Genomic DNA, 19950 nt, shown 5'->3' with positions numbered 1-19950 from the left:
ATGCTCAACCCCCCCCCACCCCACCCCGCGCCCCCGCAGGGGGCAGCCAGGTCGGACCCCCCACCCCCCCGCCATGTCCTCTGGAGCAGTACGGGCTGGAGGGACCCCCCCACAGCCATGAGAGACAGCCGGGAAGTGGGTCACCTTGCCGAATCCACGCATGTGCGTGTAATAAAAATGTTTGCTTGCTTTTATGTGTGTTCTAGGGAGGTGTGTGTATGTCTGCTTGTATGTGTGCCTGCCTGTATATGTGCGTAAGCTGTGCATGTCTGTGTGTGCGTGTGTGTGTGTGTCCATGGGCTTAATGTATCTGTAAGATGTGTGTGAGCTCAGCACAAACACTGTCACCTCTCTCCGTCTCTTTGCTGAAACATCCCGGAGAGAAAGAAAACGGCATCAGGAGTGACATTCCTGAGGAAAACACGTATGAAAGCAAGAAAAGTACAGAAATAAAAAGTGGCAGAAGGTCCTGGTAGGGATATATATATATATATTAAAAAAAACATTCATCGGCAACATGCGGGAAGTCAGCAGCAAGGACCCGAATCAGCGGGTGAACTGGGAAGTGCCACCGAGCTGGAAAAACCACACGGCTCCCAGCTCCTCCAGAAGATAAGAGACTCGGCAAAGAGGCCAGGGGTCAAGACTGTGATGTGAGGCAAGCTTTTCTGCCCTGTGTACTAATGTGATGCAGATATAATGAGGCTTCTAAGCACTTGATTCTGCGCTCCTCACGTCAGTGACGGCTTGGGTGAGGCTCCGCCCATCCACACAGCCGGGAGGGACGGCGAACGGGGACACCAATGACAGTCTGCCCCATATGTTCAGACAGGACTCAAACGGGACTCCGCGTCTTATTAATAAACCCATAATTGGCGGGGCATTTATGAGTATTCAAAGTGAAGGATTTTAAGCTTTAAGACAAATGGCAATAAAATACAGGGGTATCATTTCCCTAAAACTGGAGCCTTAGATTTTAATCTGCTCTGGTTTGATAAGCTGCGCTTCTCTATGAAGAGCTTTGAACAGACATGATTGAAAAGGCTGAAGGTGACTCGGAAGGAGAGGTATGCCGACGGTGTGTTGCTAAATAAGAGCGTCACATGATGGTGAGGAGCGGAGCACGGCGTAATTCAGGTTCCCTGTCCTGGCACCATCACCGGGGGTGGGGGGGGGCGTAGTTGCCATGGCCTTGCCCCAGTTTTGCCACTTGAAGGCGGGGTGACCCAACCGTGTGCTGGCAAGGTGGAACGGAGGTGGCCTGCAATCTGGAATAAGCTGATGCAAGCATCGGGCCGTCCTAAAAATCAAACCCCCCCCCCCATTTCCTGCATGCCCAGGCCCCACAAAGCACCACCACATCCTGGAGAGGGAACGACGGGGGCCGATGATGATATGTACCACCGTAAATACAGATCCGAGAATGAGAGAGGGGTCACACCTGTCCCCCCCCTTGGATTGCACATACTAATGTCCTTGTTTCTCTGTGCACCCCCCCCCCCCCCCCGAAACCAGCTTGCCAGCCAATTATAACTCTGCTGTGAAAGCCGGGTCCCAGGATGCTTATAGCGGTTGGTTGGGGACTCAGCCGAGTCACATGACCCCCACTCCCTTTCTCAGTCTTGCGTCAGACTCGCGCGGCACATTTCCGCCGTGTGGCCATACCGCGCTCTCCTGGCCCGGGAGTCTGAAGCCCCCCTCACACGCAGAAGCTGCCCCACACCGCGCGCATTTTTACACTCGCACTCCTGTAATTGAACCAAAGCTGCATACGGTTACGTTACCAGCCAGATGCTGTCAGAAGAACGATGAATTTCCCCCCCCCCCACCTTCCTCCCCACTCCCACACCCCCCAACCTTGACACCCTCCCCACCTCTCCAAAAAAATCTTTAATAGAAACTCGATTTTGTGTGACTTCTCTAGGTGTAATCGGGCTCCTCAGATCTGCGTCTGTTGCTCTTCCTGTGCCACTGCTAAGTGACATTGCTTCAGTTCTGGTGTTATTTGTCTCAAAGAGGCCCCAGATCATCAACTATACAACGTCCACGGAAGATGTCAGGCCGCAGGTCCGCTGATAACCCCCAGGGGGCGTGTGAGTCTCTGCACTGCCTCCCTCGGCTTACAGAAGCAGCATTTCCCCTCTGGCAGGTTAAGTACCACAGCAGGAAACCACCCGGGACTCAAACCCTTAACCTTCAGGTTACAAACCCATGTCCTACCTGCTGAACCCTAACCCCCACTGCTGCTCCCGTAGATCCATCCTGCCCCCTCCCTCTATCTACAAGCTTACTTAACATTTCTGACACTTGGCAAGCAATGATCCCAGGCTTCAGTGAAAGCTTTACTTAACATGCAGTCATGTGACGCCGGAGTGTTGGGCTTTGTAAAGCCCCATGTGTTACACACACAAACACACACACACACAAACACACGGCTCTTATATTCTTATCTTTGTGGGGACACTATGGGCAAAACCTTAATCCCAACATGAGACCCTTAATCCCTACTCAGTCCTAACCTAAAACATAACCAAACAATTATTTATTGCTTATTTATGTTTTCTAATTGATTTTTAGAAAACTGAGGTGTCTATTGTGCGGACCTAAAAATGTCCTCACAAACTAAAATAAGAAGCTTTACTATATTGTGGGCACATTTGGTGGTGGATACAAACCCAAACACACACTCAAGCAGACACGCATGCAGGGACACACACACACCGGGACACACATACACCCGGGGACACGCACACACATGCAGAAACACACACACAGGAATACACAGATACACAGGGACACACACATACTGGAACACACATACACACCCACACACAGGGACACACACACGCAGAAACACACACACAGGGACACACACATACTGGAAGACACATATACACTCACACACAGGGACACACACACACAGGGACACACACACAAGGACACACACATACTGGAACACACATACACACCAGGACACACACACCCACACACACTGGGACACACACACACACTGGGACACACACACACAGGGACACACATACACACACAGGGACACACATACACACACCAGGACACACACACACAGGGACACACATACACACACCAGGACACACACACACACACACAGGGACACACATACACACACCAGGACACACACACCCACACACAGGGACACACATACACACACAGGGACACACATACACACACCAGGACACACACACCCACACACTGGGACACACACACACTGGGACACACACACACTGGGACACACACACACAGGGACACACACACACACCAGGACACACACACCGGGACACACAGGGACACACACACACACACGGACACCTTCTGCAAACAGCAGCATCACACAGTACCAGCTTGGGTATAGGATTCCTCCAGGAGACATTCTTCATCTGTCTCTGTTATATTAACCTCACTCTGTCCCGCACCAGAAAACTTCTTTACAATTTATATTATATATATTCCTAAACATCTTTCACAAATCATCTGAATACTTTATACCTTGCTTTGGACTAAAATCGTTTACTTATCTGACTGACATCAAAGTTCAGACAAAGGGGCTCACAGACACACTGTTTGTCAGCCCAGTAAATCTCACTCTGTAAATCTTCGGGTGGCTACTCTGAAAACAGGAGGCTAGTTTAGTAAACAACACATCGAGCACAGACGCACAAGTAACACGCTCCCACCTCCCGCGTTAACCTGCCCTGGTAACCTAGGACGCCCGGTAACTCAATAATCGGCAGTGTGGGGTTTACTGCGGCGGGAGCGGCTGGCCATAGAGGGAGGGTGCAGGCAGCAGGCAGGACGGCCTCTTAAGGCCCCCCTTAGGCCCAGCCTCTGGACTCTCCAAACAAACACACCTGCCGCCATGGGCTCAGAATAAGGCCAGCAGAGACACAGGTGGTGGGTAATCTGCGACCTCTAGGAGATATAATGCATAATTAATGATCTCTCACTCTGGAGAGCATATTGCATTTTATATTTCATAAAAAAGTCCTTTTTTATTGTTTCTTTTTATTGCTTTTAGGGCCACTACAAGGCCGATTTCATTTAGCCCCAAATTCTATTCCCTTTGTCTGTATCCAGACGCAAACGTATATCAAGCAGTTGGCAGTCAAGGGGACTGACTCCGCCCACCGGGCCCTACTTTTATTCAGAGTCCCACTGGAAAGCTGGTAAGGCGGTTGACTCCGCCCTCCAGGCCCTACTTTTATTCAGAGTCCCACTGGAAAGCTGATAAGGCGGTTGACTCCGCCCACCAGGCCCTACTTTTACCCAGAGTCCCACTGGAAAGCTGGTAAGGCAGCTGGCTCCGCCTACCAGGCCCTACTTTCATTCCATGTCCCACTGGTAAGGTAGCTGACTCCACCCACCAGGCCCTCCCTTTACTCAGAGCCCCGCCCCCTTACACTGATGGACTCACCTTCCCACTGTACTGGGAGGGGTACGTCAGGATCGTGCTTAGTGATACCTGACTCTGTTGTCTCTTGCACGGGCCCTGCCAGGTGGGGGTGGCAACAGCCTTCTGCTCGTCACAATGCTCCTTCGGACAGGGGGGCATGTATAATAATTATGAGGTGCGTGCCACAAGGACAAAGCCAGGGGCTAAGCCACGTGCTACTGGAAGGCGGGGTGGGGGGGGTGGCAAAGGGACGAGCAAACCGGATAAAGACAGCGGGATAAAGAGATGTTGGTGATCTTTGCTGTTAAGGGGCCAGTTATACCAGTGGGGTGTCTGTATCCCCGTCGCCCCGCCCCCCAGCTGCTGGAAACAGGCCCGTTCCTGCAGGTGCAGCAGCAGGATTCCGGGTTTCATCCCGGGATCCGGCAGAACGGAGCCAAAGCCGCTCATGTCCCTGAATCCGACACTCAACCTAATGAAATGGTGGAATTCCTCACTATGAAACAGGTTACACATTCAGGCCTTTTTAATACCGCCGGATGGGACAGCCCCTCCCCTACGGCCTCCCGCCGCCCCCCAGGCTCATTAACTCCATCTGATGGAAGCTTTCCCACCCCCCACCCTTAATTGGCGTCACAAGGCAGCTGGAGCAGGCGTTTGCTCCGCCATGCTGCCCCCCCCACCCGCACCATGACTCTCTTATTTCGCAAGGAAGCTGCCCCCTCTGTCACCCCAGCCCCCCACCCCCAACACCAGATGACCAGAGGCCGGTGGGCACATGCAGAGGAGGGGGGAGTCAGTGCAGTGCTGGCCATTCGAGTCAATTTAGTGTATTTATTTCTGACGGGTCAAGGTCCCATTGAGATTTCGGCCCTGATAAAAGGTCCAGCCCAATTAGGTTAACCTTGCAGGCCGCCTCCCACGCCGTCCCATCGACACGTGTTATGGCCGGGGGTCAAACGGAGGGAACTGAAAAGGAGAGAATTTAAAAAAAATAATGCTGACCCCTACCCCCACCCCAAGACCTCAGCAGACCACCAAGACTATCCAACCACCGACAATCCAGACCTACCACCTGCCTGCAGGTCCTCCTTCAAACGCAACGGAAAGACCAGCATGTGCACATATGGCTTACTGGGCAAACTGGAGGAGGAATAGCTTAGAGGAAATATTGGGATGACCCTCTCAGTGCTCACATGGTCAGGCCTTCGAAACAGTTCCCCTCTGATCTTACGTTTATATTTTATTTTATTTAACAGACACTTTTGTCCAAAGCAATGTACAAGTGAGGTAAATAGCACATTGCAAACACAGGGCTGTCAAGCAGTCAGCTAGAAATAAACAAAAGCTAGGCTGAGATTCCAATGAATACCCAGATATGAGTGCAAGCAGCATAGGAGCAAGAGCTAACAAACATCTACCAAACAAAACAAGAATAACAATAAGGTATTCAAGTATGAGCATTCAAGGAACATGGACATATCGATGCTTTATCACACTCCCTGTTCTACTTAAAACTATTTTTTTTCAAAAATAAAAGTACGGGGTGTTATACATGCCTGTGAAAACCACGCCCCCCCTCCCCTGCCCTGTCACGGGACCCCAAGTTACTGCCATGCTTGGCCCTTTTCCGTTTGAGGGCTGCTCATGGGACAACGTCTTTCACAGGAAAGAGGAACGTTGGCCCTATTTTTAGGAGCCCGCGAGGGGGGGCGTCCAACAGCCCAGTGCTGCGGTTCAGTTAATGAGTCGTTTACTCGATGACCCGCCTCCCCGTGGCCCCTATGCAGCTCACATGCGTGCACAGGAACATGCAGCCGACACAGATGGTTACAGGGGTGTCGCACACACCTCCCAGGGTCTGGTCTCACCTTTCAGGGTCCCATCTTTCATTGTTCCATAGAGAAAAAGTGCTAATCAATGTAACTCTCAGGGACACTTAGTGTCTCTTTCAAACCTGAATCTCTTTCTCTTTCTATCTCTCTCACACACACACCTAGCATCATAACCCTCTATCCCCAGTTCAGGGTGCTATTGTCCCCATGCCATTCTGTCCCCTAATCACACTGTCCCCATGCCATTCTGTCCCCTAATCACACTGTCCCCATGCCATTCTGTCCTCTAATCACACTGTCCCCATGCCATTCTGTCCCCTAATCACACTGTCCTTATGTCACCCTGTCCCCTAATCACACTGTCTCCATGTCACCCTGTACCTTAATCACACTGTCCCCATGCCATTCTGTCCCCTAATCACACTGTCCCCATGCCATTCTGTCCCCTAATCACTTTCTCCCCATACTACTCTGTCCCCTTATCACTTTGCCCCATACTACACTGTCCCTTTATCACGTTGTCCCCATACTACTCTGTCCCCTTATCACTTTGCCCCCATACTAATCTGTCCCCTTATCACTTTGCCCCCATACTACTCTGTCCCCTTATCACTTTGCCCCCATACTACTCTGTCCCCTTATCACTTTGCCCCCATGCCATTCTGTCCCCTTATCACACTGTCCTTATTTCACCCTGTCCCCTAATCACACTGTCCCTATGCCATTCTGTCCCCTTATCACTTTGTTCCCATACTACTCTGTTCCCTTATCACCTTGCCCCATACTACTCTGTCCCCTAATCACACTGTCCCCATGCCATTCTGTCCCCTAATCACACTGTCCCCATGCCATTCTGTCCCCTAATCACACTGTCCCCATGCCATTCTGTCCCCTAATCACACTGTCCCCATGCCATTCTGTCCCCTTTTCACACTGTCCCCATGCCATTCTGTCCCCTTATCACTTTGTTCCCATACTACTCTGTTCCCTTATCACCTTGCCCCATACTACTCTGCCCCTAATTGCACTGTCCCCATGCCATTCTGTCCCCTTATCACTTTGTTCCCATACTACTCTGTTCCCTTATCACCTTGCCCCATACTACTCTGCCCCTAATCACACTGTCCCCATGCCATTCTGTCCCCTTTTCACACTGTCCCCATACTACTCTGTCCCCTTATCACTTTTCCCCATACTACTCTGTCCCCTAATCACACTGTCCCCATGCCATTCTGTCCCCTTTTCACACTGTCCCCATACTACACTGTCCCATAATCACACTGTCCCCTAATCACACTGTCCCAATGCCATTCTGTCCCCTTATCACTTTACCCCATACTACTCTGCCCCTAATCACACTGTCCCAATGCCATTCTGTCCCCTTATCACTTTACCCCATACTACTCTGCCCCTAATCACACTGTCCCCATACTACTCTGTCCCCTTATCACTTTTCCCCATACTACTCTGTCCCCTAATCACACTGTCCCCATGCCATTCTGTCCCCTAATCACACTGTCCCCATGCCATTCTGTCCCCTTTTCACACTGTCCCCATACTACACTGTCCCCTAATCACACTGTCCCCATGTCATTCTGTCCCCTAATCACACTGTCCCAATGCCATTCTGTCCCCTTATCACTTTACCCCATACTACTCTGTCCCCTTATCACTCTGTCCCCATGCCATTCTGTCCCCTTATCACTTTGTCCCCATGCCATTCTGTCCCCTAATCACACTGTCCCCATACTACACTGTCCCTTTTCACACTGTCCCCATGCCATTCTGTCCCCTAATCACACTGTCCCCATACTACTCTGTCCCCTTATCACTTTGCCCCCATACTACTCTGTCCCCTTATCACTTTGCCCCATACTAATCTGTCCCCTTACCACTTTGCCCCATACTAATCTGTCCCCTTATCACTTTGCCCCATACTACTCTGTCCCCTTATCACTTTGCCCCATACTACTCTGTCCCCTTATCACTTTGCCCCCATACTACACTGTCCCTTTATCACTTTGCCCCATACTACTCTGTCCCCTTATCACTTTGCCCCCATACTACTCTGTCCCCTTATCACTTTGCCCCCATACTACACTGTCCCTTTATCACTTTGCCCCATACTACTCTGTCCCCTTATCACTTTGCCCCCATACTACTCTGTCCCCTTATCACTTTGCCCCCATACTACTCTGTCCCCTTATCACTTTGCCCCATACTACTCTGTCCCCTTATCACTTTGCCCCCATACTACTCTGTCCCCTTATCACTTTGCCCCCATACTACACTGTCCCTTTATCACTTTGCCCCATACTACTCTGTCCCCTTATCACTTTGCCCCACACTACTCTGTCCCCTTATCACTTTGCCCCACACTACTCTGTCCCCTTATCAATTTGCCCCACACTACTCTGTTCCCTTATCGCTTTGTCCCCATGCCATTCTGTCCCCTTATCACTTTGTCCCCATGCCATTCTGTCCCCTAATCACACTGTCCCCATACTACTCTGTCCCCTTATCACTCTGTCCCCATGCCATTCTGTCCCCTTATCACTTTGTCCCCATGCCACACTATCTTCATGCCACACTGTCCCCATGCTGTCAGATGTCCCTCCGCACATAGTAGCACACACAGCAATTTCTAGCCTCACCCTTAGATACTATTTACATGCTGGAAAAAGCCATTGTGGAGGGTGTACGACAAAATCAGTGAACAGGGAGGATCTCGACCCAGCCTAACCTTCCAGATGGGCACCAAAAAAACAACACCCCCCCCACCCCACCCCCATCAGTGTCTCCTGTGCATCGTACCCACCCCCACCACAAACACACACTGTCACCTAAGCAGCCAGTGACACCTTGATCCTGCCTGAGCTCTGCTGAAGCCTGGCAGGCTGTGACCTCCATCACCCCCCCCCCCCCACCACCTGACAGGTCCTCTCTCAATTCCCCAGAGGAACAGAAATAAAGTCGGTCCGGTCAGCGGGAGGCACAAATTCAGACCGACTCTTGGAGCTGACAGTCTTTTTCTGGCAGACCCTGTTATTTATTTTTTTCTTTTTTACCACCCTGTGCGTTTTTCTCTCATAATTGTGGGAATGGTATTAACGGATATGGTACCTGAATTTAAATAGTAAAATTCGGGATTTGAATACCATCCCGCGATGCATAACTGGTTTCGTTTTAATGGCCGAGGTATGGAGCAGGCTGGGAAACTCCGCCTCAGAGCGAAACATGGCACATTTAAATCCACGAGGCTGACTTACTGTGACTCCCAGGATCAGCCTCGCAGTTTGATTTGCTCCAGTAAACATCCAGCTGTAAGACACAGAGGGCCAAAGCTGGAGACCGTGCAAGTTTCTGCGCAAATAAATTACGTAATGAATGATGCCTCGGGTGTTAAAGACACCGTCCAAATGCATCCGCGCTGCCATCCTCGGCTGTTTCGTGCTTTGTTTTGCATGGACTGAAAAACTAAACCTTAAATTGGCCATTTTCTACGGGGCAAAAGATCTCAAGAGTATAATTTTTAGGATGTCCTCGTTTTGAACTTGATCCAAGACTGATCACCTAAAACTAGCATGCAGTCCTGTCCCGCTACTACTTTGATTATTTTGTGCAGGCAAAGTGAAGCTGAACTCCTGTCCGGTTTGTATACTTAATACATCTGTACCTGCCCTTCCACGCACCCATACCTTAAATTGATACATAAGGGGAAAAGCATTATTTCCGTGTTTGCTTTTCACCATTCACATGAACTTTCGACCTTTTTCCAACTGAACGTGGAGGTTAAATAGAATTTTCAGGATTGCACAGATATTATTTGAAGAGTTTTAGTTATAAATAGTCTCAGAGCTAGGCAAAGGGTTGTCGTGAGGATCATCGGAAGCCCGATGACGCTAACCCACACCCGTCCCAGGAAGGACCGTTTCTGCCTGGGGGTTCAATGCGGGACAGGCTGCGCCTACCAAGCCTAATCTATTATTAAAAGTCAATATACATACCCTCATTATAATCAACAGTTGTCCCCAACCCTCAGTATTAAACAATACAATACAGAAAAACGTTCTTTAATCGCACGGCACTTGCTGATATCCGCGGTGTATTTATTAGCTAGCGGTAGGCTACTTTTTACATAGATTTATTTATGGGCAGTTCCGTTTTCTGGGCTAATTACTAAGGCGATTTCATGCAGTCCCTCCGGATGGGGCTGGGCCGAATGTCCGACCGCGTACGCACGCGTGCCTGCAAAATATTAATAGAAAATAGGTATAAAACACAGAAAATATAATTTCTTTTTAAACAGGGACATCACGCCTGTTCATCTTGGCTTCGGTGCTGCTTAAAAAAAACCGTTGCAAGCATTTCCCTCTGTTTTTCCAACAAACGAAGTAAAACAAACGCTTTGTGAAGCCGAGCGGGGCACCGTCCTGTTACGGCTGGCAGGACAACACGATGCAAATTGGGAGGACGTGGATCTAAACCGCCCCCTCCCTCATCCGCGTCTGCTTTTCCCTTCTGGGGTACCGGGTATCTCGGATGGGACATTACCGTTCTGGGTTTTTTTATTGAAGGCGGGAGGGGGAGGGGCGGGGGGGACAATAACCGCCCCCCTATATGAAAAAAAAAGTTAGAATTAAACACAGGTGTCAATGTCGGTGCGATTCACAAACATGAACGTGCTTATCAGGATATAACAGCACAAAGGGGTTTAAATGTGCAAACGGCACGAAGACGCACACAGGGAGAAACACACATGTCACTGACCGCTGCCTTGATGGGGACGTAAAGGACAGGTTTTCCGGATGCCCCTTTCTTGTAGTCGCCTTGGACGCCCCCGAGCTGAAACCCTTTTGATTTCACCCAGAATTTGAATTTGGCGTTGATGTGGCTGTTCTCCGCGTAGACGCCGTCCGCCTCGTCGCCCTGCAGTAGGGTCTGCAGGATCTTGTTGTATTTTCGCCGGGTGACCGTCTTTGTTTTACCGGAGTCCCCATAAGTGCGGAGGCACCAGTCCTGAAATTGGCTGAACATCATCTCAGCCTCCGACGCGACTGGACTCCGGCTTCTCCTCGTCAGATCCGAGCATGATCTCTTACTTGACATGGCTTTTCTGCTGTCCTCCCGTTTAATACCCGGCCGGATATTTCTTGAAATTATCCCAATTAACACCGCAGAAAGTAAAAAAAAAAAAAAGCTCGCTGTTACAGGCGATTCCTCTTTTGGCAGAAAAAGGAGGAACGGCGCGGCGCCGCTTTTCCCCTCCCCAATAATAAAGAGGAATAGCTGCGTTGAGCGCGGGTTAGTGCGCCTCTCACACCTGTTTGCAGAAACGTTTTGTCTCCTGTCCCAAACGGCAACAACAAATGTCAGCCGCACACCTCCTCCGCCGAGGAACTGAAAGAGGGGGCCGTCCTATGGCCCGGGCTTCTCCCACCTGTGCGTTAAAGGTCTCCCAGCTGATTAAAAAAGGTGGGGGGGGGGAAGAAATCCTAACGATTAAAATGAACCCCCGCACCACAAAAACAACCATGAAAAAAACGACAGAATTAATATAATTAATAATTTTGATCCCACCTCCCCGGGCTCTGAGACAGCGGCGGCGGATCTGAACGGGACGGCTCTGACGTGGCTGTGAGGTCTGAAATCGCCCCCATAAGCCCACCCCCCCTCAAGCCAAACCGCACCGGGAGCAGTCCGCCACCTGTTTGAAATGGACCCGTGTAAAGTTCCCGTCCGGTATTTATCCTGAACGGATTGATCAAGCCTACATCTGCGTCCCAAACCTTAAAATATATAACAAAAAAGCACGCGCGTTTTGTGCGTAAACACGATTATTATTATTATTATTATTATTATTATTATTATTATTATTATTATTATTATTCCGTCCACCTATACGAAGGTGTATGTCCCCGGAAAGCCCCCGTTTCATGCTAGCTGGAGAGGGAGAGGAAAAGCGCTTCTCTCGTCCGTCCAGAACAAGGACAGATCGGACCGGCCGTCCCGAGTGGGGAGAGCTGCGATTAAACATGCTCCTTGTATTGCATGCAAAGTAGCCTAAACGAAGCACGGGGATAAAAACAGGTTTTGGTTGTGTGTGTGTGTGTGTGTGTGTGTGTGTGTGTGTGTGTGTGTGTATATATATATATATATATATATATATATATATATATATATATATATATATATATATATATATATATATATAAACCAAAAAAATACACAATAATTAACAGTGGATTATGCCGGTATTGATTATTATTTGTATTTTTAGTGGTTCGTCGTCGGGGAGGATATAGTGTCCGTTGCGGTTATATTATGGTCTAGACTTGAGCAATAAAGATTCTTAAAAGTAAGAATGACGACACGAGTACCCCCGCCGAACAGCGCTCCCGTGAACCCCAATCCCCCCCCCCCCGCCCGGCAGTTAAACTGTTCTGTTTTCCTTTCACAGTCAGTTGCCTTTGTGGTCCGTCTGCTGACCTGCACGCGCACACGTGGCGCGCGCACTGCCTTCATTTAGTCCTTAAGTTATTTTACCTTCTAATGAAACATATATTATTCCGAAAAATAACTATATACTTATCCTGGTTAGGGCTGTATGTGTGTGTGTGTGTGTGTGTGTGTGTGTGGGTGTGTGTGTGTGTGTGTGTGTGTGTGTGTGTGTGTGTGTGTGTGTGTGTGTGTGGGTGGGTGGGTGGGTGTGTGTGTTGGGGGGGCTGGAGCCCATCCCAGCAAGTACAGGGCACAAAGCAGCAGTTAAACCCTTGATAGGGTGCCAGTCAATCACAGAGCAGCCACACTGGGAAATTCAGACACCAATTCGCCTGACTGCAAGTTTTTAAACCGCAGTAGGAGACCAGAGTAGCTGAAAACCACACGACGCAGGCAGAGAGCATGCAGATCCCAGCTGCAGAACAGTAAACTAGAGGTCACACTGCTACACATTAATACACTAAGCTGCCATACAAATACTGAACTCCAACTGCGTAAGTTTTTTGTCTCCAAAATAAAGCTTTGCAATTAATGTGGATATTCAACTATGTAACACTTGAATGTGATGTCATAGATTTGTTCTCAACAGTATTAAAGTACAGAGGAAAATGAAATTATGTTTTTTGGCTCAATGATGGTCTGATATATGTTAACATTCATTCATTTATTCATAAAACAACATTTAAAAGATGGAGTTCTGAAAAAAGTCTTAAAATATCCACATGTGTAAATATCAGTTCACTGCTATGTGTTTAGCAATTCTACTTCTGTAATTTTCTTCAGGATAAATGACCTGTCTGTCAGTCTGTATGCCTGGATATCTATCTATGAAATGCATTGTGATTAAATCATGTAGGCATTCTAATCCAACATTTATGCAGAATGAGGCTGTGTGTGTGTGTGTGTGTGTGTGATTGTGTGTGTGTGTGTGTGTGTGTGTGAGCAGCTATACCGTACCTTATGGGGACACAATGCCTGATGAATACCAGTTTTTTCCCCCAGGAAACCGATCCCCATAAGGGAAAACTCAATTTATAAAAAATGTGTGACTGCAATAAAAAAAACAAAAAATGCAAAAACTCTTATATCTTATATTTTTTGCTTGGCTACTTATGGTTATGGTTAAGGCAGGGTGGAGGTTGTCATAGAAATGAATGAGCGGTCCCCATAAAGATATGTTTACCTGATATGTGTGCGTGTGTGTGTGTGTGTGTGTGTGTGTCTGTGTCTGTGTCTGTGTCCCGATTGCACGGCTGTGTGCTCGAGGCAAGGAGAGGTAAGTGGGCTTGCTTCCAGCTGGCCGTCTACTGGACTGAGTCCCTGTTATCTCTGTTGTGGACTGTCCTTCCGGCCCAGAGCAGAGATGGGGGGGTGTGGTCTCTTGGGGGGGGGGGGGGTTCACCTCAGGCCGCATATACAAACACATATCACAGAAAACAGATCCTGGGGGTGGAGGCTTTCCTGGGTTTTTAGAAATTCTTGTATCAATATGGGAAATTCAAAAAAATAGCATGGGAACTCCCAATCAGGTGGATTCACAGCGTCCTGATAAAAATACTCATCCCCCTCAAGTAATGTACACTCACCACAGCCAGATCTGCATGTTCAGCGACCATAGGAAAATTTTACTTGGGGGTGCCCCCCCCCTACCAAGAAAACTGATGATCATTTCACGTAATTCAGGGGCCCTAGGCAGCTGCCTATTCTGCCTTTAGCTGAAGTGGGCCGTGTTTCTGCCTGCACATAAACATTTTAATTTGATGTATATGGTTTTATTTTTGCTTTGCACCCGTAGCCTCTGGAATAGGCCCTGTATCCTCATGACCCTGAAGAGGAAAAGCGATTACACAAAATGGATAGATGGGATTTATTTTTATCATATAAAAAATTGTGTAATTACCATAATTTAGAAATTATATATAGGAACATATTTCATATAATTTTTCTTGACTTCGTCTAGGCCCCCTTGTGCCTATCAGGATCTCCTGGACTTGGGCTTGACGCTCAGGAGACGCAGAGCAAACACAGCATTCACAGCGATGCCAGGTTTGCGGACGTCCCCATAAAATTCCTACTGTCCAGCCTGTTGCCCGCCTGACCTTTATTTTCCATAATGCTTTTTCAAAAACACTCCCCCAACACCCTGGGTAAAGGCACAGGCGCGCGGCAGGGGGGCGTCTATTAAAATAACAGCATTATGGGAAGTGAAAGTGCATTACAAAATGTGTTTGTCTCAAAGGGAGCCTCTTCTCCCTTTTTCCGATCCTGGAGCCCCTGGACGGAGCCACTGTGACCTGCTGTTCAGCAGAAAAGTGGTCAGTCATCTGCGGTTTTACCTTCTTATCATTCTTCTGAGAAATGTTTGTCACCCTTCTGTCGAAATCTCAACCGCTGTCTGAAACGTCACACAGTGACACGCGCCGCACTCTTCACTCGCCGTCCGATGGCCGATTTCCGTCTTGTGACCCATGTGGGAATCCGGAACCCCCCCCTGAACTGGATGGTCTGTGTCTCCAACCTCCTGTCCCATCTCAGGCCAGACTGCCATCATCAAGGCTTGATGCAATACTGGCCACCCGGGGGGGGGGGGGGGGTCCTTTCTGCTGGCTTTGCAGGTTCAGTGGAGCAACATTTTCCTTTTATTATTTGTCTGTCCCCCCCCCCCCCACCCCTCAGGCACAGAGTTCGGATCCACGCTCTGCAGTGAGGAGCCGCACCGGGAACGCCGCGCGGATCCGTTGCCATGACGGCGGCTGGCTGCGGCGCTCCTGGGTGGGCGGATGCTAATCCCTGCCGTCCGGGACCAAGACGCGCGGCGTGAGGGAAAACGTAAGTGAGAAGAAACCGCACGGCCGCTGTTCACACGCTGCACACACGCCTGTCACACGCATACACACACACACACACACACACAGGGGCCTATGCTGCTGATTCCCATGTACAGCGCCCCCTGCCTCATTTGGGGTGTCGGTGTAGGCTGCGGCCCCCTGGCCATGAAATCTCGCTCAGACAAACACAGGAAAGAAAATTGAAGGGAGGTTTTTCTGGACGATATAAATCCTTTGATATTTCATGGGGATCTGTGTCCAGAGTGGGGGGGGGGGGGGTTCTTAAATTCTCTGAATGTTTACTGGATTGGCCTGTCAGTGCATCCAGAGGCGCGTCGCATTTCGCTGAGGTCAGGAATCATGTCATGTCTCCACGGCGATGCAGTCACACTTAGAGGAACTTGCTAACTGTTAAGAGTCCCGCCCACTTATCTGAAATCCTGACCCGCTCACCCGGAGCCTTCACACCCGCTTGAACCGGTAAAAACCGGGCGTGCTGTACTGACTGCCGCTATCAGCAGGCGGCACACGATCCAGAATACCGTATCTAATTATTACGGTGGCGTCAAGCACAGAGCATAATGGCTATTTAACGACCGTATATCCAGTTCAACCTCAGCTAAATATGAGGGCTGGGGGCACCCATCCTTAGGGGGGGGGGTTTCAGAGGAATGTATTTCGGAGCTTTAAAGCTATGGGACAAGGACTCGGTGGGGTATAGTGCTTAGGTCAAGCCTCAGAAGCAAGGAATCTTGAGATAAAGGGTAAAATGTTCAGGTTTAGTTGTTTTAAAGGTCAGATAACCTGGTTCCTCCCAGACCGAACCCTCTGTGACCTAAAAATGGAGCCTCAGTGCCACGTATTTGGAAGGGACCTACCTGGGGATGGCAGGGGTGCCATTTAACATCCTCTCAGTGTCATTGCCATGGAGGCGCTGAGGGACTCCAAAGGAGGTCACATGGTGTCAGGGCGCAGGGAGTGAGGCATGATGGGGGAGGCTTTGTCGGCGGGGTGACCGGCCAGACGCTCCGCCGATGGCGACACACAGTCTAACTGCCTCCCCGGCATGTGTACAATGTAACAGGACTGTTACACAGGTGCATTGTGGGTATGAGCATGTGAGGCCAGGAGAGCAATAAGGAAAACTCCCTCTCCCTCTCTCTCTCTCACTCTCTCTCTCTCACTCTCTCTCACTCTCTCTCCCTCTCTCACTCTCTCTCCCTCTCTCTCTCTCACTCTCTCTCTCCCTCTCTCTCTCACTCTCCCTCTCTCACTCTCTCTCACTCTCTCTCCCTCTCTCTCACTCTCTCTCACTCTCTCTCCCTCTCTCACTCTCTCTCCCTCTCTCACTCTCTCTCACTCTCTCTCCCTCTCTCTCTCTCACTCTCTCTCCCTCTCTCTCACTCAGTCCCCCAAGCTCCTTCTGCTGCCCCCCCACCTCCAATGTAACCTCCAGGCTGGCATTTCCTGCCCCCGCAACTTGAAAAGGCTGATGTGTCCTCAGTGTGCGCCCCCCCCACCCCGCTTAAAAACACTCACTAACAGACACCGACACCTTGAAGAGAGGCAGCTGCATTTAGGCTCCAGTGAAATCCAAAAGAGTGAACTGACCCCCTCCCCACTCTCACTCAGTCAAAAAGACTGGGTCTGAAATGATTTCCAGGTATGAAAAGGGGTGTGGATCTCACCTCCCAGGGGGCTTCCCTTTGGCACACAGTGCCCGGAAAGTGTGTGCAGGTGACCCGCAACTGTCCGGCATCCCCCCCCCTCCACTAGGACCAGCACACGCAGTCAGATCAACACACACTAACGGTTGCACGCGTAAATGTACATCTGGTGGCACTTTTAAAAATAATCCTCACAAGTCTAAATGGCTTCTAGTGCCACATCATCATGTATCATCAGAAGGTTGCTGGTTCAAATCCCAGAGTTGCTAGAGTGGTTTTGCTGTCGGGTTCTTGAGTGTGGCCCTTAACCCCACTTGTTCAAGGAGCTGGCTGATCCTGCTTTCTCAAAAAAATGTACGTAACTTTGGGTAAAAGTGTCCGCTAAATAAATAAAACGTAACTGCAAATGCGACCACGGGCAGCATCAGCGGCTGATTGATTCGGGGAAACACTCCTCAAAGTATGTTTGAGCAGAATCACATTCCGAAACAAGCCACCTGTTTCGCTAATGTTACTACACTTAAATGCTTGTAACTGTGGTTAACAAGGCCCCCGTGAGCGCTGCAACTCCATCTTTAGTCCGAAACAAGGGAGCCCTAAACATCAAGCTCCTGTTGTCGTCCAGGTTGGTGCTGGAATTTTGCCCGCAGCTGCCCCCTGGTGTTTTGTTTGCGCAACTGCACCACGTCAGCAGGGCCTTCGGTATCTCTGGCGACAGGGTGCAGTTTCTTACATGCACTCTGGTGAGAATAATCAGAGGCTGTTATTTTTCGCTTAATATGTTTTCGAAAAAGGCACCAGCAGCAGTGCAGATGTCTGGAAAGTGACAGATGGTGTGTCAAACATCTGTGTTTTGAGTATATTTCACCTTGTCTGTGTCATACAAAAGAAAAAGAAGTTTCTGGAATTCAGTACATGCTGGTTTAGGTCTGGACTGGGATGCTGTGGGTTCTCACCGGCTCCCCCTGATGAGAGTGAGGGGATAGGGCCCTATGAGGAGGAGATGCAGGAGGAGGAGGGGGAGGCCGACGGCATGACCGATCCTGGAGGCCACCATGCAGTCGGAAACAATGGGATGGGCCTGGTTGCCAAGGAAACGCGATCAGCCCCCGGGAAACCATAGCAACCGGTAACCAAGCAGTGGGGATAAACAACAGATGAAGTTCAGAGTCATATCTGCAGATTGAGCTAATTATCAGAAGAAAGAATATTGTTTGCATCCGAGAATGTTCCGGTGGATTGATGGAGGACAGCGTCACCTGGGCACAGTGTGCACGCGTGCGTGTCAGTGTGTGTGTGCGTGTACGTCCCCACAATGTGGTAAAATCTGTTACTATTTAGCTTGCGGGGAGCTTTTTCAGGTCGCCATGATGTAAACTGAAAATGCCAAGTCTTTTATTTTGTTTGGTTACTTGTAGTTAAGGTTAGGGCTGGGTAGGGGTTAAGGTTGACATAGATGGTGATCCCCATAGAAATGAATGGAGAGTCCCCACAAAGATAAGAATACAAATGTATGTGTGTATCTTTCTGTGTGTGTAAGTGTGTGTGTGTGCTGGTTTGACATCGGTGTTAAACAAAATTACACGTGTGTCCATGTGATCTGCGGACAGACCTGGGGTTGCTTTGGGTTCCTCCTTAATGCCTCTCTTGACCCCCCCCCCCCTGTAAACTTGGCCATGCGCACCTGCGTGCCCTTAACCACAGAGGTCTTAACTGGCCGGTGTGGCACCCCACCCCCCCCGCAGAGGAGCCCCTTTCCCGTCAGGACCCACCTGCCCGGGTCAGATTAGCTCCAGGCTGAGGCTGAGGGGGCTGATCTATGACAGGAAGCTGACCCCCCCCCCCGTCTCGGCCTCACCGCTGTGCTGTGGCGACAGACCCCAGCTGGTTCGGGCCGGCCTGCCTCTTTCACCGGAAACCTGCTCATAATCCCCATACGAAAGAGAGCAGGGGCCACAGCAGAGGTACGTTAGAGGGGGGAGGTGACAGCCCCCCCCCCCACCTGCCTAGTGCCTTTTCAGGTTCCTCTTCGGTGTGAATCATTTCAGTCACACAAAGGACCTGCCTCCCTGCCCTCACACACGCAGTGGCACTGCTCCTGGGATACCTATTTTCCAGCTCTTTATTCACCACTATAATCCCAATCTTAAAAAAACTGCTAATTTTCTGTACTCAAACTTGTGCAAAAGGCAAATAAAGGATTTATCATTTATCAAATAGACAGCAGGAATCATGTTTCACATTGACTGCTAAATATTTTCACACATATTAATTGCCTTTCAGCCCAGATACCTGACCCGTGTATGTAAATGACTTTGTTTTAAACGACGGAGAAAAATTCAAGATCATTGCTTCATGTGACCAGCAGGGGGCATTTGTGTCCATCCCTCCGAAGAAGATGGGGGAGGTTTGAGATGCCGCTACCTGGGTGGTGTCACTGGTCAGCATTTGCACGGGGCCCCTGAAGTTTGTCGCCCCCTGTTGACCACTCTCACTACACTAAAACTCCTTCCTTATTGAGGAGATCCTGAAGCAGCATGTTCTGCTAATCAGCTAGTTAGCTACCATGTTCTAACCATAGTCACTAGCTATTTAATTTCTGAAACATCTGGGGGGGGGGGTCTTCATTTATTTATTGTAAGATCCCTCAAGGTCGGGTTATTACATCTCTACATTCTGATTTCTCAAAACGC

At 49.6% G+C, this 19950-nt stretch overlaps 1 protein-coding gene across 3 annotated transcripts in view; it reads right to left on the bottom strand.

Moving 5' to 3' along the window:
- nol4lb (nucleolar protein 4-like b) overlaps positions 1–11768 on the bottom strand; it is a 55864-nt gene extending 44096 nt beyond the window's left edge. Inside the window, exon 1 of one of the 3 annotated variants that reach the window (XM_048983257.1) lies at positions 11032–11768. In XM_048983257.1, coding sequence (XP_048839214.1) covers positions 11032–11370 — 339 coding nt within the window. In that variant the 5' untranslated portion in view covers positions 11371–11768. The remainder of the gene's footprint in view (positions 1–11031) is intronic. The other 2 variants (XM_048983256.1, XM_048983258.1) reach the window with 2 other exon arrangements.
- Positions 11769–19950: the final 8182 nt, after the last annotated feature.

The sequence above is a fragment of the Brienomyrus brachyistius genome, chromosome 18 (assembly GCF_023856365.1).
Source record: "Brienomyrus brachyistius isolate T26 chromosome 18, BBRACH_0.4, whole genome shotgun sequence".
Classification (NCBI taxonomy): Eukaryota; Metazoa; Chordata; class Actinopteri; order Osteoglossiformes; family Mormyridae; genus Brienomyrus; species Brienomyrus brachyistius.
Note: the sequence above shows the minus strand (reverse complement) of the source record. Positions and strands in the feature narration are given on the sequence as shown.